The 22,699-nt window shown below is 36.1% G+C and overlaps 1 protein-coding gene across 4 annotated transcripts in view; it reads left to right on the plus strand.

The window, feature by feature from the left end:
• Window positions 1–22,699, plus strand: part of LOC138693499 (glutamine--fructose-6-phosphate aminotransferase [isomerizing] 2-like) — a 149,122-nt gene that overhangs the window by 62,714 nt on the left and 63,709 nt on the right. For all 4 annotated transcript variants that reach the window (XM_069817509.1, XM_069817511.1, XM_069817510.1 and 1 more), the window contains exon 2: window positions 21,359–21,556. In XM_069817509.1, coding sequence (XP_069673610.1) covers window positions 21,359–21,556 — 198 coding nt within the window. The remainder of the gene's footprint in view (window positions 1–21,358; window positions 21,557–22,699) is intronic.

The following is a 22,699-nucleotide window of genomic DNA, read 5'->3' on the forward strand; positions in this document are numbered from 1 at the left end:
GACAGGGGAAAGGCGTCAAGAAAACCTGTCTCAGTCACTACTCATTTCAAAGGATCTCTCGCGGATCGAACTCGGAATTTCTTGGCGAGCTGTCGGGCGTGAGAGCTTGGTTGTCTCGAGTGACTGTGATTTAGTTACCGTTAAACGGCCTTGGCGCGCTTCACAGGTCTCTATCCTTTGGCCGCGCCCAGGTGGATTCCGCCACTATAGAGAGGCCGCTGCTGATGACGCCCGACCTTGAGAGCTGAGATCGCCGTTTTCCAACTTCTACCGTTGACAATTCATGATGTTACATGAAGCAAATTATAGTCGCGACGCTGTTACTCCCGGCATGACTCCTCCTCTTTGCTTACGTCTTTGGAAGTAAGGCTATATCAAATCTAGGTAGGCAGTACCGTTCGCCATTTTTGTTCTTTCGTTGCCGAACTACCAGACGAGGAATCTATTTGCCACACCGTTAAACATTATCATGTCGTAGCTCCTATGATAATAAATCAAACGCACTGTAATTCAGCACATAATTGAGCGGCGAATAACGTCCTCATGTGCTTTCTGCGAACGCCAACGAAAGAGCCAAAATGGCGGGCGATGATATTAAGTATTTATCGAGCCTTAGGAAATGAATAACGTCGTCATCAGCGAATCACAAGACGCACACGTTTAAATGTAGCCGACCTGCAACGTGATTAGCTGCCGGAAATAAGAGCGACGGGACTATTGTGTTGCGATGTTGATAGTGGCGAAGCGTGAAATCAAGATCAAAACGGTCCACCGCCGTGGAGTAACGGTTAGCGTGCCTGACCATGAACGAGTTAAATATGAACGATTCAAATCCTGGTTGGGACAAGTTACCTAGTTGAGGTTTTTTTCGAAGTTTTCCCTCAACCCATTAAGAGCAAATGCTGGGTAACTTTCGGCGCTGAACCCTGGACTCATTTCGCTGGCATTATCACCTTCATCTCAATCAGATGCTAGATAACCATAGCAGTTGAATAATTTCGAGGGGAAAATTGTTCCGGGGCCGGTTATCGAATCCGGAAACTTTGGTTAAACCTACCAACGCTCTACCAACTGAGCTACCCGGGATCTCTACCAGATACCGATCCAATTTTTCCCTCTATATCCACAGACCTCAAAGTGGGCTGACAACCGCCAAGCAACCAACATTAAGTGCACACTAACTTTGTGTGATTTAAATTGCGGTTTTCTGTTAACGAACAGTGACGTCTATTATGCAAATCAAGCTTTCAGGTATAACTCTCTGTAAAGCTGATTTGAATAATTTGAGGGAAAAATTGTTCCGGGGCCGGGTATGACCCGGGACCTTTGGTTAAACGTACCAACGCTCTACCAACTGAGCCACCCGAGAACTCTACCCTACACCGATCCAATTTATCCCTCTCTATCCACAGACCTCAAAGTGGGCTGACAACCGTCAAGCAACTAACATTGAGTACACACAAGGCCCATTCACAATGAAAATTAAACATAACCGTAACATAAACACAGAAGTTTGCGGCCAGGCTACCAAATTGGGATCATTCAAAATGATTCACATAAACACTGACGTAAACATAACCGTAAGACGTTAACATGGAAGTTTGCAAACTCCAAACTTTCATGTTTATGCTTACGTGATTTGCAAACAGAACACAATCGTGGAGCGCTGAAGTATACGACAGAATATGAGGAAATGGCGTCGTTGTTATGTTTCTATGGTTACCAAGTATGATTTTACCGTAACGTTTACATTCTTAAGTTAACGCTTACGTTATGTTTAATTTTAATTGTGAATGAGCCTTCTGTGTGACTTAAATTATGGCTTTCTGCTAACGAACAGTGACGTGTATTATGCAAATCAAACTTTCAGATATAACTCCCTGTTAGATGATTTGAATAATTTCGAGGGAAAAATTGTTCCGGGGCCGGGTATCATATAGCAGTTGATAAAGCGTCGTAAAATAACAAAAAAAAAATACCAAGGCATGCAGTATATTTACAATTACTTCAATTTCTCTCAAGGAAGTGAGCGTGGAGAAGGCTAATCTGTACAGGCAGTAGTAACAGTATAACTGCGCTTTTAACTTTTGAGGTTATAGAATAGAGCTTCGAAATTCGAGTGGCCTCTGTAGCCCTCAGTCAGGAAAAGAATTCCACTACAGTGGCTTTACTTACCTTCCGGATGAAGAATGCTAGAGAGAATTTATTATCGCCCTTTGAAATCCATCAGTGTGAAATACCTCACCCGGGTTTGTAACCGAGACCATCGAGGACGACTGGTTTATAGCGACGGGGAAGAAAAGTGAAAGTGTGGTCCCGCCTCATGCAGTTCGTTGTCTGCAGAAGTGGATGATGCAGCTCAGAAGCGCGCGGATACTGCGTTTCCTATTACCGGTACTCTGTAGCTATGCGAAGAGATACGATGGGACTTCTCACCCATTACTCACTAAAACACTGTCATTCTGTGACGTTGCTCGAACTCCGGATATTCTGTGACAGATGTACACGATTGCGAATATTGAACACTAAGTTTAAGTTTAAGACGAATAGAATTTATAGAAATTAAATTTCTAGTTGTTACATCTCTAGTGAGGAATGTTACCCTGGAGTTTTGACATACCTTTTCGTTACTTCCTGTTTATAGGTTAGTCTGAAGTTTTTGATTTCTATTTTCTGTTTTGTGTTTTTTCTAGTATCCCCCACTCAAAGTATACAGCTTACAGCGCCAGTGTTTTCACATTTGCAGAGCTTCCTCGTTTGCTTTTGACACTAGACACTAGTTTGTTCTGGCAAAATATAGCTAATGATTTCAACGTTTGCACAAATTGATCAAGCACATGGAAAAATAAAACTTAGATTATCAGGGAGCACCAGATCCGTTTTCTATACTCGTATAATATGATTGCGCAAAATAGATTAATCTCAATAAAATATAGCCGTTCTTTGCATAAATGAGAAATATACCCATTACGAAAATATTAAAATATACTGTATAGTGCATAAATGTTATCTTTCCACGCTCGCGGACGTAGAGCAGAAACGGCAGAGCACAGCGCAGCTGTCCACATGCGAGCGTGGAAAGATAAAATGTATTCACTATAATGTGTCTACACGAAATATATTAATTTCCAGTGCAATACAACGGCGCAACATGTCTTTATCGAAGTCACTGAAATCTGTCACATGACGATGTCGTTTGATTGCTTTCCTAGGAGAAGAAAATGTCACAAGATGTTCCGTAGATTTTAGCTCTTTCTCGAAACCTTGTTTACATTTCGTTTGGAAATTCCACACATATTTGCAGTCAGATCTTGAGATTTTCTAAAATCGATGGTGGCAATTTTTTCGGGATGTTCCGCAAGATCTTTAAGAAATTTATAACACTGTAAACAGTCATTTTGCCGTGACTTTTTTTTTTGTAGGTTAGGCTATTTTACGACGCTTTATCAACATCTTAGGTTCTTTAGCGTCTGAATCAGATGAAGGTGATAACGCCGGTGAAATGAGTCGGGTGCAGCACCGAAAGTTACCCAGCATTTGCCCATATTGGGTTGAGAGAAAACCCGGAAAAAACCTCAACAAGGTAACTTTCCCCGATCGGTAACCGAACCTGGTTTCGCAGCCAGACACGCTAACCGTTACTCCACAGGTATGGACTTGCCGTGACTGCGCAAATCACATTGTCCTATTCGTTTGCGTTTTTTAACTGCTGTACTGTAGATAACAGATGATCCAGCCTCAGCCTCCATAATGCCAAAATGAGCAATAAACGAAATTAGCAAAATAAAAATGAAAACTAATAAAAGAGTGCAATAGACACGAATTTAAATAGCAGTGACACTGCACAATTAACACGTTGTTTTCAATACGGCTATCGGTAAAGAGTGATGTTTTCCTTATATGCATTAGCATCACCATTTGACTCCACGTGACCTATGCTGGTTCAAGACAAGCGTGGGCTGAGGTAGAGATAACACCTGAGAGGATAAAAAAGAGGATAACACATTCACTCTCAACCAGTGTTGCCAACTGGACGGAAATTCCGTCAAAAGTGACGGAATTTCAACGTAGCGGACGGGAAAAAAAAATACCTTTGACGGGTGACGGATTTTGTGGCGCAAATTACAATTTACATAATTTTTTTACTTTTTTAGCTGCTGTCATTTTTAATTATTTAATTTTTGGGAGAGCGTAGACCAACCCAGCACATGAACTGCAGATGATGTGGATGAATAAATATTTTTATCAAGATTGGTAAGTTTTGGTAAAATTTTGTTTTTAATTTTTTATAGATATATTGAGTGGGTCTTATTATTTTTAATTTTGACGGATTCTGACGGATTTCCAGGTGTTAGACTGACGGGAATGCAAATTATGTGTTGGCAACACTGCTCGGAAAATCGCCCGAATTTTTAAGGTTCGCGGTGCGGAGAGACAAGACTTGACCTTCAGATGCATTTTCTACTGACGCGGAGTATAGTCTTTGTGACTAAATTATTTATTTGTTTGTCTAATGGCTAGTACATGATATTTAATATCATTGACTGAGGGAAAAACAAAGTGGTGAACAAAACTATGGATTAAGTAATTAAAAACATTCGGGCTCTGGCTTCCCAGTAGCGGTCGACTTCCTTGGAGGATTTCAGAGCAGGACATTTTGCAAGATGTTGTCTATCCATGTCTTCCTGTTGATGGCACAAAATGCAGGATGCTGATGGAAGCATGCCAAGATGATTGAGGTGTTTGTGACTAAATTATCTGTTGTTACATTTCTCAGTATTGTGAACCGGGCTTAAAAACCCTCTTAACCGACACTACATACATTCAACTACATATATATGGTAAATCCTAGCTCTTTATGAGGTTGACCAAGCAACAATCACAGCAGATACGTCTTTTGAGTTTCGTAAACCACATGCTATAATTAGCAGTGTTGAGGAAGCAAAGTTTTGTGTACCCAATCGGGGAAGGATCGCATGCCCAACCCGGGCAATTCTAGCCTTTGAGCGAGATGTAACAGTGACAAAGAATCTCAGAATCGCATACAGATACACACTTAAAAGATATTCTACGTCCCTGTTACGCCTGGTTTGAAGGCTATAGGCCTACTTGTTTTTTTTGAAAGATGGGACATAACAGGAGCGTTGCGATCGGAAAAACAACTGAATGTCACATAGCGTGGTAGGCCTGTTGCTATGGTAACAACGGTTGAGTTGCCAAATTTACCGTTCCCGTTAATAGCTCTCTTGGCGACATTTATTGTGCACACAATGTTAGCATTGGTACGTTTCGTGTTTGATTCTCTGTCGATTTTTGTATTGTTTTCTTACCTTCGCGTCAATTTGTCAATGAATGTTTTAACGTCAGCCATCTTAACGTCAATTGCTAGCTTCCATCAGCTGGCAGCATGGTAGTACATATTGGCAACATAGCACTGTACAGTTCCAAGCTCGGCCGCTTAACTGTCATGTCCCATCTTTCAAAAAAACAAGTATAGAATTGTCCGCGCTAGGCATGTCTGATTTAGACGCACTGCAGATAGTCTTTTTCTCGCCGACTCACTGTGATAGCGAGAGATCTAGTTTCATCGATTTAACTAAAACAGTAAAATAAATTAATAAATAAATTATCGTTACGCAACCCACCCACATTCTATGTACTTTACTTCTAGGCCTATATTAACATAATATTGCATATTTTAGAGAGATATGACAAGGTAGACTCTGTCTATTCTGTTTACCCGTACGCCTCTCTACTGTATAAACATATTTAGTTATTTAATGTAAATTTTTTTATTTTAGTAGGTTATTTTACGACGCTTTATCAACATCTTTGGTTATTTAGCGTCTGAATGAGATGGTGATAATGCCGGTGAAATGAGTCCGGGGTCCAGCACCGAAAGTTACCTAGCATTTGCTCATATTGGGTTGAGGGAAAACCCCGGAAAAAACCTCAACCAGGTAACTTGCCCCGACCGGGAATCGAATCCGGGCCATCTGGTTTCGCGGCCTGATGCGCTGACCGTTACTCCACACGTGTGGACTTATTTCATGTAAAACTATGAGCCTACTTAAATCATACAATTAATAAATGGAGTGAAATATCCTACTCTTAGCCATTATAATGACTGATTTTGTGTGTAATACAAAGTATTAAAATTTATTTTATGCTCGACCATGCCGAAATGTAGTAATTATACACCTGGTAGCAGCCTTTTAATGGACCTCATTAAAGTACACCTATTCATTAAAGTTCAGGTTTTCCACCAATCAGAAAGCACCATTGTAGCAATATGAAAGCGCAAGTATCGATTATTCTCGGATATGCAATCGAAAGACAACTAGCGAAACGTCACGGAGGCTGGAAATCCAATACTGTCGCAGAAGGTTATGTTCTGTTACTATAATAATTAGCGTTAATTGTAAATAATATTCAAATAAATTCAATTTGTGATCTCGTTTTTCAATGTCTAAATCAATTTCCAGGTTATATCAAGATTAATGTTCATTTTACTCTCTAGATTATATGAAGGTCAATGACATTTGTTCTTCGGAAAAAATCAATACTTTCGCGTCTGCGCACATCTTACAATTTACGAAATATTGCACAAGGTCACTTCCGCTCCCCAGTCAGATAAGAATAATATGAATACTTATGAATAATTTCAAGTTAGAAATATGGTCGAGCGTAAAAAGTCGTATGAAACTTGCCTATAATGGTAATTAAGACGCTCATATGAAAATTATGAAACTCGCTTGCGCTCGTTTCATAAATTTACTCGCGTCTTAATTACTACCATTATAGGCTCGTTGCATAATGTACTATTATTGTTTAGATGCATAGGAAATTATTTAATTTATGTGTAAGTTATTTTTAGTCGGTTATTCAGGAAAGTACACGGTTAGAGGTAATAAAGTAACTGAATTGTTGTAAAACGTGTACTGTAAAGTATTAGCATCCTACTGATACTATTTTATTTATTTATTTATTTATTTATTTGTTTATTTATTTATTTTATTTATTTCAAATATACAGAATAAAGAAATATAATTACAAAACAAAACAAAGAGAAATACAAATAAAATAATACAAGCAATATAAAAAGAAGATACAGTAGTATTAACAAAATTTGAGACCGAATGAGCAGCGCTCGTGCTCGGTCGCAGTTCAGATATAATATTAAAATAAAAAATAATAATAATAATATAAATATATAAGTAAAATAAAATAGGAACTAAAATATAATTACAGCGGCAATGGAATAATATAATATAATATTAACGCTATAGAAGAATAATATCGCACGTGAAAAGTAGGACTAATATATATTTCAAAATTATAGAATACAAATATAATATAGGTTGATTAATTCATACACATAGGCTATAAATTCATTTAATCAAATTGAAGATATTAACACGTTTCTAATTTTCTTGTTATATGTTAGTGGGTTACATGTTAGAAGTTCTGGGTGTAATTTAGTTAAAGCATTTTACAACCGAGGGCCAAAATTAATGCTATGCTTTAGACCAGCAGATGTGAGACATTTAGGTTCTACTAATGTTGAATTAATATTTCGTCTTGTGTCATAATTGTGTGTCTGTAATACAAACTTATTACGATTTTTATGATAAAATTTTAACAGCGTATACTTATAAATTTGTTCAATATTAAATATATTAAATTCAGAATAAATTAATTTAGTTAATTAGTTAATTTAGTTAGTTAATTTTAAAACGTACATTTTTCTTCAGTAACTAGTAAAATCCATATTATGTTACGTACGACTAGGTAAAACGTGCCATGACGGCCTTAAATTTTCTTCTTGTGTTCCAAGTTTCTTATCACCTCACACCTGCATTACGTAACCATTGCTTCTGAAAGGACAAGACAAACGTCGCACATGTAGTTATTTAAAGGCTTGTACCTCCCACTGTCCCCCAATATTGACTGTACAATAGAGGAACACATGCACGAATAAGTCAGCCTCATTTGCATCTAAATGTACGTATTTTTTGGTGGGAAAGAATAGAGGCAATATCTTTTATTTCTAAATTAGGGAGGAAGCATTAGTGGAATATTCAGAAGTGGTGTATACTGGACTTATCATTTGCTGGTTAAGTCAGAAAGAATAGTTGGGATGGAAGGTAGATAGAATCTCCGAATCGTTTTGTAGGCATACTTAACTAGCAATGAAAGAAGTCAGAGTTCATTTCTGTTTTTGTACAGGGTGTTTTTCTTATCCCGAGATTGGCTTCATTAAGCATGCACATTTAATTGAAATATTATATAAATTATTTTTTATTTTTATTTTTATTTTTGTATTAAAATTAATTAATCGTTTTTGTAGAATTTATTGTTTTAATTTTGTTTGTAATATTATACACTTATTTAAACGGTTTTAATTATGAATTATTTTTTAGAATGGTTTTTTTGATCGTGATTTGCATAGAATTGCTGCTGAACAGTTATGATTTCGTTGTGCTGCATTAAAGATGTAAAGCGCAGAAAAAAGATGGTAGAGAATTCAGAATCCCTACAACTCTGTGAAACATTTAAGTGATTGTTGGTTCTGTGATTGTATGGGTTTGGATGTTTATGGTCTATCATATGTATAGGATTGCCAAATTTCCCGATTTTTGCGGAATTTCCCGAAATTTAGAGAATTTATGTTATCATTTCTCGCTTCCGACTTAAGATATCAATTTCCCGCTTTTCCCTCTTCAAGTTGAAAAACTTCGTAAAAGTTTAATTTCAGAAGTTTTAATTTTGTACGTTTCATAACATCACAGTCTAGTATATACAGTTACGAAGCTCAATACGTAGTAAATATGCAAACATTACATACAGACGTGGACAAATTATTAGCAAAATTGAACATTTTTATTATATATTTTTACAAAATATGATTCTTCAATTTAGACTACAGTTGACATTTTTGTGTATTTCCAAATTATTAGCAAAATTGAAGATTAGTGTTGCATATTTTTCAAAATTTAACTCCTCAATTTGGACTACATTTGATATTTTTGCATATTTACAAATTATTAGCAAAACTGAAGATTTTTATTGTATATTTTTACAAAATTCGATTCTTCAATTTGGACTGCAGCTGACATTTTGAATATTTCCAAATTATTAGCAAAACTGAAGATTTTTGTTTTATATTTTTACAAAATTTGACTCTTCAATGCAGTTGACATTTTTGCTAATTTACAAATTATTAGCAAAATTGAAGATTTTTATTATATATTTTTACAAAACTTGACTCCTCAATTTAAACTACAGTTGACATTTTTGCATATTTCTCTCTACTGTAATGATGGAAATATCCAAAATTGTCAACTGTAGTCTAAATTGAAAAGTCAAATTTTGTAAACAAAATATCATAAAAATCGTCAATTTTGTTAATAATTTGTCCACGTCTGTAGTCGCTCACCACTAGGATCGCTAATATGGCCTCATTACAGGCAATGCAAAATAGTACCGTCACAGTCTATTGTTTCTAGCACCCTCAAAACTCAAGTTTCGTGACTGTTTATAGTAGACTGTGATAACATCATATGACTAATCGATTGTAACATTGTAAACCAGTTCTTTTCGTTGAACTCTATGGTATGAGTAATAACTCGATCATGGTCACTCGCTCATTAATCGATACTCATAGTGGCGCCATGAAAAAACGGAAATCCAGATATTCACATTGATTGGAGATGTGTAATTGATGTTTTAATTATGCTGTCTAAATATTTAGGAAAGCGAAATTATGATGAGGAGGATTCCCCATCGAAAAAACGAAACAAGAACAAAAAAATATGTTTACTTAAAGCGGTAGAAAGATGTGCTGTACAATTGGCTTGTACCCACGCGGTATAAACCCGCGATGAACCACAAACAGTCAAACAGCAGGAACATAAGTGCCGCTGTTTTAATGAACTCGGAATTGCAAGTTTGCGCCAATTCAAAATGGAGTGTCAAGATTTGTATAATGTTGTAACAAATGTTGTGTCACTGTTAAGAGGTGCTAGATCTTAAGAGAAATATAAACAATCAAACTGAGCTAAATTCGAAAATAATCTTTCTTTATGAAACTCAGCATTAAGTTTCATAAAATAAATTTAGTTTTCTTCAGTTAATAAGACATTAATTTTATAAATAACCTTATTTAGTTTAGTAAACAGTGCGACAAACTTAAAATATTTAAAATACCGGTGCCCCGAATTTTTGTTTAAAAATCGGGTATTACCTAATTTTTACAAAACATCCTCTGGCAAACCTAGGTATGTATGAATTAATCGTTAAAAGAATGAGCCTTTGTTTAATTAGTTTCAAATAATCGTAGACAACCGCTTGATGATGATCATCTTAACATAATCATAAAACAAAGAACTTGAAGTCGGTATAGCGCTGGTCTTCTGTGCTTGAGGTTGCGGGTTCGACCCCGGCCCAGGTCGATGGAATTTAAGTGTGCTTAAATGCGACAGGTTCGTGTCAGTAGATTTACTGGCATGTAAAAGAACTTCTGCGGAACAAAACACCGGGGACGCTGATATAACCTCGGAGTTGCGAGCGTCGTTAACTAAACCATAATTTAATTTAAAAAGAACTGGAACTTTTAATGAATAGGCTTATCGTAACCAGTGCAAGAAAATAAATGCAGCATTCGCTGCTGAAGCCACTAGTAATATCTTGAATATAACATGATGATATTATAACTTCATATTTTATTTTTATAATAATCATGTTTTGCGGGTGTACGGCCCGCTGCCGCCAAGGAGTAGTGAGTTGCGGGTTGCATCGACACGCTCCCTTTAAGGAACAATATGTGCGTAGAGCAGGGGTCTTTTATTGCGGAAAAAGTAGTTATGGGGTATATTAGGATGCATTTTTGCATTTCGATCAGTGGAGTGTGTGCGGTGCATACATACATAGAAACAAATTTTTAAATCAATGCCATTTAAATTCAATGACAATATGCATGTTTCAAATATAAAATTCATCGACGCAATTTCATCAATGAGAGAAGTGACAAGTCTTGCTTTGTGATTTCTTTCGAAGTCCGGAGTGTACGAAATTCCAGCACTGATTAAACAGTCCCGCATGTGTTTGAGTTATTCTGGATCTGAAACCATTCTTCACAAAATTCATGTTGGAAAACATACTTTCGCATATAATATATGTCAACGACCCAAATATTGTCAGCACACATTTTGAAAACTTGCGCAAGTTAGGGTATGAATCATTTGTTCTAAATTATTATTGTAATTATTTGCCTTTCTTTTTACCTTTGACATCGTATAAACCGTGGAAAAAGGTTTAGGAATCCTAACCAGAGTCCGCCATTTAATGACCTCTGGCGGAGAGTATTACAGAAATGCTAATGAACATTTTTCTGCAATAGATGTTCACTTAAATGTTCCACTTTGAAAAAAAAAACTTTATTACGTTAGGCTTATAAGGCCTTGTGAATTGTGCATCCTAAAGAAGATGCCAAAGAAAATTTATCGGAAAATATCCAAGTTTCATAATAGGCCTATCAGGCGCCGCTTTTCGGCATCGGTCGTGTCAAGGTTGGGAGTTAGTCGTGAGCTCCTCTAGACACTTTTTGCGAGCATTAAGAGGACAATGAAAACTGAAATAGTTATGTCCGCTTCAGAGTAAATTGTAATTTTGTGTCAGAAATTTCTGTTATTTAGTTGTTTAATTAATTGTGTGGTAAAATAATTCTCAAATAATCCACTCGTTAGTTTTAACTGGAAAGATTCTGCATAGATTGATTGTCAAAGGGACAAAATGTAGAAATCATTTTCATTTCTGTGGCATCGCAATAGGTCTCCCTGCACTTTATACGAAAGGTTATAGTAATATGCGTTACAAGAGCGGTATGTTGAAGTTTTCATGTTCGAGGAAAAGTTTGAAAAAGCGAAACGTAGTTGAACTTTTTTAATTTCCGAGAATTGAAGGAAAACATACCGCTCGTGTATCGTACATTATTTTGTGCGAAGATCGTTTATTACATACCTGAAAGAGGAATTCCTAATTAGTTGCAATGAAATCTCCATCTTGGTTTCTGTTCAATGACGGCAAATTTGCAAAACAAAAATATCTATCTTCAACATTGTTGCTTTAAAATGTTTTCTGTGTTTACTATACTCCAGCAGGCCGTGATATACGTCCGTCTTTTTTTTCCCCCAGTCTATGATGAGTCTGGAATCTTGTTGATTTTTTCACGGCTTCCTTAATGTTACTTGCATCACGAATGCAGTAACTTTAGTGGCGTTGTAGAGTTTACTTAATTTTTGCAAATATTTAAAAACAATAATTAACATTGCAATTTAGGTGAAATTGCAGTGGTGAGTTTCCAATTTATAATTGTTACTATATTGAACGTCTCTAAAAATAATATGTTAAAAGCCTAAAGCAGTAAAATCAATATGTCACTTAAGCGGTAAGAATAGGGAAATTGTTATGTGTGTTAGGTTGGGAATACTGAATGTGGAATTTTAGACTTTCCGCGGATTGGTTTTGTGAGGAAACCAAGCAAATACGCACGATCTCGCACAAAAGGTGTTTTGTGTATGTCTTAAAAGACCAAGAGAACAAGAGAGTAGGCCTACATCTCGCTCTGTCTTCATAAGCTCGGACTGGAAAGAGTTAGCGATGATCGTCGTGTTTCAAAGCTTTTATTCCCGGTACAGGAGACTGGCTGGGCTCACAGCCATTCTTTAAAAGCTTCGGAGGAGAGAAAAATCCGTTGCATTTCCGGCGACACTCCAGTCTACAGCTCTGCTCCTGTAATTCAAGCAATGGGTTTTAAGGATAGGGTGACAACTCTCCCGTATTTCTATGCTCAGAAGTTAGTCACCATATTTAAGGGCTAGTATTAAGCAGTAGCTCTAGGAAATTTTTGGAGCATAAACTAGAGGAATGGTTCAACTGGTCTTGATATTTTACACTTAACATCGGCCATCAGTCTGCTCATAGAAATCGTTTTCAATTTTTTTTATTTACATGTACCTTTTCAACTTCGCTGGTATTAAAACAATGTTCAGTACCCCAACCCTCGACTGTCCACTTCAGAGATATTAGACATAAAGATAGAGATATATTGTAAGCAACTATTTGTACTGTCTGTTGTAATTGGGGCTTTGCCCTGTTCATTCATTCATTCATCCATCCATTCATTCATTCATTCATTATTCATGCATTCATTCAGTGTTCTGCCCAAGGGCAGGTCTTTCACTGCAAACCCAGTTTTCTCCAATTTTTCCTATTTTCTGCCTCCCTCTTTGTCTCCGAATATGATCCATATATCTTAATGTCGTCTATCATCTGATATCTTCTTCTGCCCCGAACTCTTCTCCCGTACACCATTCCTTCCAGTGCATCTTTCAGTAGGCAGTTTCTTCTCAGTTAGTTGCCTTGTTATAGACAAATAAATGAATAAAATAAATAAATAAATGAATAAATAAATAAATGAGTGAGTGAGTGAGTAAATAAATACATACATAATTTAATAAGTAAATAAATAACTATGTAAGTTAAATAAGTATTGTAAGTAAATAATTAACTAAATAGATAAATAAATAGCAGTAACAATAAATAAATAAGTAAATAAATTAATGAATGAATAAATCAATAAATCGTCGTTGTTCTTTAAATAACTCCTATGTGACATATTTATCGATTTTCAGATTTTTGTTCTATTAAATAACTTAAATAGTGATACAGCAAATAATAAAAATTATATGTAATTATATTTCTTTCTTTCGAAAATGTAAGAATTCACAATCTCTTATGTACCATGGTCACAGAATGAATAAATGTGTTTTTTCTTCCTACTGAAAATGTTTATATTTTGTACATATCTATTACAGGAACTACGACGAAATACGTAAATAAGTAAATACATGAATAAATACGTAAATAAGTAAAAAAATAAGTGAATAAATAAATGAATGAATGAATAAATAAATAAATGAATAAATAAATAAATAAATAAATAAATAAATACATAAATCAATAAATAAATAAATACGTAAATAAATAAATGAAAGAATAAATATATAAATAAATACATAAATAAGTAAGCAAATAAATAAATAAGTAAATAAATAAGTAAATAAGTAAGTAAATAAATACATAAATAAGTAAATAAATAAGTAAATAAATAAATAAATAAAAAGGCATCGTATTTAGTGATGGATAAAAATCTTAAATTTCCGTATAAATTTGGTTAATTTCAATGTTATTTCGCACAAAAACATAAATTCGGTGTTATTTCGTATCATCTTTTTTTACTCTCGTCGTGCAAAATAGCTACATTATTGAATTTAACTACACAGACTAGAGGTCTGTATCATCAAGGGAATCTTAGGGTTCTTTATACATTTTTAAAATATTTACAGTTTTCTATTGGCACGTACTGTTGTGTAGAGAAATTAGTGTAACAGTCTCTCAAACTGTCTGTGAATAATATAAAGTAATAGGCACCACAAAGCATTGAGGCTATTTCTACTTTAGACTTATTTAGAAATAGTCACTCGAAATGCGGTTTTGAGTATTAGATTCAAAATTCTGTATTGAAATTGGGTTTTAATATTAAATTCCAAATATTGTACATAAATATCAGTGTAAAACAGGTTTTAATCACAATTTTCAAGAAAATTCCATTACTTTTTCAAAGCAAAATCATAAATCCAGATAGCGCGTAGGGAACTCAGCTTCATCAAAACTTATTGTATTAATTCACACACATATTTATGTGACTTAGATGGTATAAAACCGCTTTTAAACGTTCATATTTTATATAAAAGTGAAGATGTTTAACTAGTTTTCGTTTATTCCTATAGGCATTTAACCTAAAATCCGAGGTCTGAGTCAATCCCTCCATTTGCAGTAGGAAAATTACGAATTTCTGAACAGAGAGAGATCTGCAACGTAATATGATGGATAATGCACTTGCGCTAGTCTAAAAAAAGCTAGACGCCCTACACAGATAATAAATTATTGACTACCTATATACTGGCATGCATTACTCATTTACGTTAGCCTTTGAGATGATTAACAGTACGGTACCTTAACTGCACATGCTGAGACAGCGCACTTATAGCATTAATTATGCCGTGGGCTGTACTAGCAGGATCACCTTGAATTTGTGTAGCGGTTTGCAAGGTCGAGTTTTCTTGCTGTTATTTCACTTCCATCAGGATTGCCCTTGGGTGTCCTCGGATAAGACCACGCAGGCAAGTCGCGGAAAAAGAAACAAAAGGTTGGAAATGCTTTCCGCTGTGCAGTATTCATTTAACAGTTACTAACTAATATGGCCCTGGAGTTTACAGCTCTACACTGCTTGAAAGCCTCTACCGGTGTACTGGGTTCGAATTCCTAGGGTGTGGGTGATTTTCCATTGTTAGTATGCTGTCCTGTGCTGCCATATGTGCAGATCAGGGAGTGCCGCTATGTCTTTGTCTCCTGTCAGATCAAGAAAAAGTTGAGACATGGACTGGGCTTTAAGGTCAAGAAAGGAGAATTTAGTTGAAGAGATTATTGCAGAGTTCCTTTGTTTTCTGCTTTGTTTTACACAGTCAATAGGTTTTACACAGTCAGTAGGTAATGAGTTTTGGAATAATATTCTGGGGAAATTCCACAGATGGTAACAGTATATTCCTACTACAAAAAAGAGTAATTAGAATAATAGTAGGTACCAAATCTAGGGAATCTTGTAGGACTATTTTCAAAAAAGTACAAGTAATGCCCATGGCTTGTCAGTATATTTTTTCATTAATAATCTTCCTCTTATGTAATCGTGAAAACTTTGTAACAAATTCAGCAGTTCATAGCATAAATACACGTCAAAAAAATGACTTTCATACTCCATCGGCGAGTCTAGCATGCTATCAAAAAGGAGTGCGTTATATGGCAGTAAAATTTTTCAATAGCCTCTCTATCGATATAAAAAATGAAACTCAAAACATAAAATTATTTAGGGCCAAATTAAAGAAGTACTTAATTTCTCACGCCTTCTATTCTATAGGTGAATTCATGACATTCAATAACGCTTCATGAAATTGTTACTAAAACTTTGTGTTGTACAAGTAGACTATATTGTAAATCTCGTCTGTATATATTTCATCTAGACTGTGACTATAAATGAAGACTTTATAATAGTATTAAGTTTTTTGACTTGTTCCATATTCTAGCTGTGAAGCAATGTATGAATACCATGGAATGTTAGTAAATACAAATACAAATACAAATATATATTACTCAGTGGCGTATACTGGTTAAAGGGTTTGGGCTACCGCTGACCCTATTATTACACAAAATATATCTAACAATTACTTTAATTTTAATTACTATGGTAAAACTAATAATACAAAATTATTACATTATGTTATATTATAAACTTTTTCTTTTGTAATTTCCTTGGGCTACCGCCGGTAGCCCCGGTAGCCCGCAAAATACGCCCCTGATATTACTCATGTTTTGTTCTCTGTGATCTTCTGTGTTATAAAGCTACTTTGTAACAATATTGATTTCGTCTTCTTTTTCACTTCATGGTTTGGGCTTAAAACCGACTTTTAAAATGAACTTCGCAGAGGCCACGACCACATACGCACGCACGCACGCACACACACACACACATATACATCGTGTCCAAATATAGGGTGTTTCAAAAGTGATGGAAACAATTTAGGAATGAAAAGTAAAAACGAAGAGAAAGAAAAAAAGTTACAGTAAACATGGGTCCGCAAATGAACCGTTTACAAGATAATGCCATTTTGTGCTGGTTGGAGTCCGCTTAATACTAAGTAGGTACTAATTCCGACAAAATCGGTGACAATTTAGTTTAATTTATCAATAACTAGAGAGTAAAATTAATAATTTTGGCTTCAACACCACAGAAATATGATTGAACATATACTAAAGAAACCTTTTTGTCTGAACAACAGTAAAGTTTGCGGATAAACAAGATACAGCACAGTATGAACATGTTAACTGAAAAGGTTCATGGCAGGTGTTCAAAATGCTGACGATGCACTTCATGAATCTGTCTAGTCTTCTGTGCAAAGACCCAAGAATGCGCTGGAGCAATGCTGGATCAATCTTCATTTGCTGGAAGGTATCTACAGTCCGATGCTGCAATTCTTCAGGTATGGTGATGTCTATTGCAAACTATGCTTTTTGCACAACCGCATACACAAAAATCTAAACGATTTAAATCCGGTGATCTAGGTATAGGTCCTCCTCTACCTATCCACCGTTCACCATATCGTCTCACACTTAGAATGAAATGGAATGGGAGAGTGTGGGATACGTACGAAGCATGAATGTCGCTTCCGTATCCAGGCGCTCGGTTCACTGGAGGCCCCAATCACCAAAAAAATGGAATTATCTCAGTGGCGGCTCCTGCATATTTCTTAAGAGGAGGAAAGAAGTTAACAGCACGAAATGACACCTTCTTGAATGAAACATATGCTACAAATTAGCCTACATGCATACATGTAAGACCAGGTAATGTTGGGGTTGGCCTTCCCTTCTGTATAGCAATAATCTGTTCTTGTAAACAGAGTTTCCTAAATTGTCCAAAATATATTATGTTTTCACTTCCATTCATTGTTGAATAATTGCGCAAATTACAAGGAAATTCACAACCTCGTAGCATTTTTCTCGCACACTACAGCATCACACGTGTTGGAAGAGACCAGCTACTAACTCGTAACTGGAACAGTTTTACGGAAATGGAAATGGGAATGGGAAATAATCTGAGGAAAGCGAGAACACTGCACCCACCCACGTGGTCTGTGTTGCCACATGTACATTTTAGAAGTTCAGTGTCACAGCTTTTGAAGAATGTCAGTTCTTATAAAGTCATACTACCATTATTGTTCAAAGCTGCCGGTGGCCGATTAATTTTTTGTGTTAAAATTATGTAGTTTGGAGTACCTACTTTCAATTTCAAATATATTTGTACAAAACTGACAACTTGGCTGTTGCCCTGTCTAGTAAACAATGAATAGAAGTGAATTTCAGGGGCCAACTACGTAGAACTACTTCCTCTTTGTTTTACATAAACCCGACTTTAACTTTCAAATATCCACGAAAGTTTCAAACCCTGAATAGTAGCCTATATAAAGTGCAATGAATAATATTTTTGACTTATAATTTAAAAAAAGTTTACCAATGGTGTCTTTCATAGCGTTGCGTTAAAACTGTTTTTGTTGTGTCTCCTCCTAGATGTGTTATAGTCTGGTTGAATGCAACATCGTTAGATGGCAGAGGTAGCGAGCTTGCTGCACGACCAGTCGGTTTCTGTTTCCCGCCCATGCGCTGATTCAGAGGAGGATCTCCTCCCTCTCCGTTCATTTACTCTCTTTAAAACTCTAATTCTTTCTCTGGCTGCTAGTGCGCTGTTGTCTATGTGTGATAACTGCAGTAGAGGAGGAATGGAGTGCCTTTCCTCTACACAGATAATCTCGCATCTTTCTCACAGTTTTCTACAGCACATGAGCGCGCGTCGTTTAAAACTCGATCAACCGAGGTTTTCTTATAGCTGTGAACTTGAAAATTATCGAATCTTCCTCAAATTTCAAGGCACATATTTTATTTGGTACTTACTTTCAAAAGAAGAAAATGTGAGGAGGACGTTCCTCCCTTCCCTCCCCCGAGGAACCGCCACTGAATTATCTCGTAAACGGTTAATTTGCGGATCCATTTTTTTAGTTGGTTATTTAACGACGCTGTATCAACAACTAGGTTATTTAGCGTTGATGAAATTGGTGATAGCGAGATGGTATTTGGCGAGATGAGGCCGAGGATTCGCCATAGATTACCTGGCATTCACCTTACAGTTGGGGAAAACCTCGGAAAAACCCAACCAGGTAATCAGCCCAAGCGGGGATCGAACCCGCGCCCGGCAGGCAAGCGCCTTAACCGACTGAGCCACGCTGGTGGCTCGGATCCATGGTTACTGGAACTTTTTTACTTCTCTTCTTTTTACTTTCATTCCTAAATTTTTGACCATAACTTTTGAAACACTCTGTGTAATCTCACCTATTTTAATTAGACTAGAGCTCGAAATGGATGTTTTCACGAACTGGAACACTCTGTTATTTTCCTGGAAACGATGCAGTTGTTGTCAGTTACGGAATTAATGACCAGTGAGTTGACGTCGAGTAGGCCATTACCATGAAATATTTATATATACGAGTACGTACATGAATTAATGTAAAAATGTCGGACACGTCTTTGGAAATTTTCATCCCTTTATCATATTTACACAGATGGAAAACACGAATGGTATTCACTCTATAAAAAAAATACATACATATTTAATAATTTACTTCGACGCGTATTATTAGGGACAGAGGATGATTTCCTGACCTAAACTTGTGATTGGAACTTTTGTTTCGCGAAGTTTTTGAAATGGATACTCGCTGCCTAGCAGTGGCTTACGACATCTGATCATTAGCTTGATATGGAGTGATGAAGTGTTGCCGAGTCTCTATTATTTTAATTTCATTAACGCCGAGCTGCTATTTAGAACCTCAATAATACTCAATGCAGAATCAAACATATCAAAGGCGTGCTGCAAGAGTATTATAAATAGGGAGCGGATTTTTATGTGCTAAAAATTTAAATATATTTATTTTTTATGTGCTAAAAAGTACGAAAATATTTGCTAAAAACAAAAAAATATTTGTTTTAAATATGACAAAAATACCTTACTTAGCTTGGAAAAAAAAAAATGTTACTAGGTACTCACCAACCACACTTGAGTGCTAGTAGTTGGCCGAGAATTGCAGTGAACAACAAAGGTCATCTCCAAATTCTCCATCACAAATGCATGCCGATTATCTCTGAACAACGACTTATGCTGTGAAAACGATCTTTCCACATCACAGGACGTCAGACGTGCATATTTAAAGAGAGAAATGTCACAAACACGTACACCGTCAATTTCACCTACAGGCACATCCTCCAATACTTGAGCAACTTTACACATTTTTTTATATCCACTGCTTTTCCCAAACACATTCTGGAATTTGTCCCTTAGTAATTTTGTGCTTCTGAACCTGGTAGCGAGTCTAGTTTAATTTTCACTGCACGCACCTCCCTTTTTCAGACAACAGGTTTTTGGATGTTTCGAGTTTTTTTATGGTGTCACACAAAAAGCTCAGATTTGCTAAAAGAAAGCCAAATCGTTTTTTAAACAACCATCTTTCAGTATATCTTGAAGGATATCGATTGACCAAGCCCGATAACAGGGAATCACAACAAGACGTATTGTCTTTCTTGATGGACATGAGCGAGAGGAGAGAGATTTGATTAAATTAAATAATGTTCATACCTCAGCTCTTATCTGTTGTGTTTCACAAACAAAGCGTGGAATGAAATCATCTTCAGCAACAATAAACATTCCTAATTTTGTGTTGCAAGATCTCTCCTCCTTTTCCATGTTAATTTATTCTCTAATACTAACACTGATATGCTGCCTAGCAGTTCTCAGAACTTGCGGCGATACTATTACAAAAATGGATCACACCACACAGCGCTTAGAACCACGAAGCAACCAAGAATTCTTAAAAAGATAACGTGACATAATTGATTTATTTTTAAAATGTTTGAAAGTTCTTGTAAAAAAATTATTTAAGTAAAAAAAACTCCAAGATTTATGTGTTTATAATAGATTTCCTGAAAATATGTATTTATATAATTTTTTTGTGAAAATCTGTGTTTTTATGTGAAATAAAATTCGGGTTTTAAACTTGGAACTTCATGTTCGGAATTTTTAACTTTGTTAATTGTGTTTTATCATACGCAAAAATAATATTTAATTACATAGAAATCCTCTCCTTAATTATAAATTAGCGAGAGCTTATACGAATGCTGTAATGCAATGAAGCATTAACGACAGTGCCGTTGTCAGTATTTTTTTAAACAATTTAATTTAATCTATCTGTCTGTCTGAGCCACAAAATTAGTGAGAAAAACATAAAACTTGCAGGAGAAAGTGTAGAACCTGGCAACTCTACCTCCATGTCTTTGTAGTATTTGTATAAGGCCATCTCTTCTCATGGTTCGCTGGCAGACTAGCCATCCGAAAATTTCACCTTACAAGCATAAAGAAGCTTTACTCTTGACCGTTTGTGTTTAATTAGATTACTAACTACAGTGTAGCGTGTAATGATGTTAGAAATAACTAATGGAGGGAGTTGTGCCTAGGATCAGCGTTGTTTATGCCCTAGTTATCATTTTTTTAAATTTATTTTCACACTACTCATATCACAGAATGTATAAATTGATTCTGGTAATATACAATGAATTTGGACTTAATTGTAATTTCTTATTTCAGGAATTTTTGCGTATCTCAACTACCTGACCCCAAAGACCCGGCGTGAGATCCTAGACCTGCTCGTGAACGGACTGAAGAGACTCGAGTACCGTGGGTATGACTCCGCAGGCGTGGCTCTGGACGGTGCCGAAGGCAAAGACATTGCGATTGTTAAGAAGAGTGGCAAAGTGAAGGCCTTGGAAGAGGAGATCCTTGCAAGTAAGTGGTTGAAAACTCCTGAGCACAAGCTTTGGATTTTTCGGGAGTGAGCTAATTATAGAAGTTCTGACAATTCGTACCAGTCAAATGGTCCCAAATACATTCGTCCTGATATATTTGTCCTGATTCAATTTAGACTCCATTTCATTTAGTCCCAAATTCTTATTAGCTCCATTTCAGGTTGTCCCAGATCAAAATTGGTACCTGTTCCAGAGTTTTCCTTCTCAGCTAATTAAACAAAGTACATTTTGAATCTTGCGTACACTGCTTTTAACACTTGAATATAATCAATAGATTAACTAGTGGACTTACTCGTGTTAATTATGTAAGATTTGTGCGGCTTACAGCTGTTTCAGTGCTTCTCGCACCATCCTCAGAGCCTACTAGATTATGGCGTCATCTCGAACTTCTCTGCCTGTTATGTGGGTGGTGTTTGATTGTTGAAAGGTGTTGAAGAGTGGAGTCAGTACATACACACTATTTGACTCCACTCTTCAACACCTTTCAACAATCAAACACACCCACATAACAGGCAGAGAAGTTCGAGATGACGCCATGATCTAGTAGGCTCTGAAGATGGTGCGTGAAGCACTGAAACAGCTGTAAGTCGCACAAATCTTACATAATTAACACGAGTAAGTCCACTAGTTAATCAATTAATTAAACAAAGTACACTGGACTCCTGCTAATCTTGTCCCCAGTAATCCGGCTTCTCAATTACCCGGCCACCTAATGTACGTCCTATCATAACTTCTACTGTAGTAATTTTCTGGGAAATATGCATCGGTTCCATGTGTTATACTGTATTACTTATACTTGTATATACCTATACATATGAAATGTTCTAGTTTCGATTTAGAAGTGGAAGTGGAGTGGTTGGTGCAGCTTATAACATTGATTTTATTGACATTTTTAAGCACTCTCAGTAATCCTACACTCTCGCTAATCCAGCTCCACTCTGTGCAAGGAATGGCCGGATTAGCAAGAATCTACTAGAGTTTCTCCTATAAATTATTTATTGTATATTCGCCTCATATTTTGCCATATGGAGTGTATAATTGACACATAATTCCAGGAGCAGACCGAAAGGTTCTGTCACAAATCTAATATACATAACAGTGAAGTCTTCAGAGATGTGAATAG

The sequence above is a fragment of the Periplaneta americana genome, chromosome 17, assembly GCF_040183065.1.
Source record: "Periplaneta americana isolate PAMFEO1 chromosome 17, P.americana_PAMFEO1_priV1, whole genome shotgun sequence".
Taxonomy (NCBI): Eukaryota; Metazoa; Arthropoda; class Insecta; order Blattodea; family Blattidae; genus Periplaneta; species Periplaneta americana.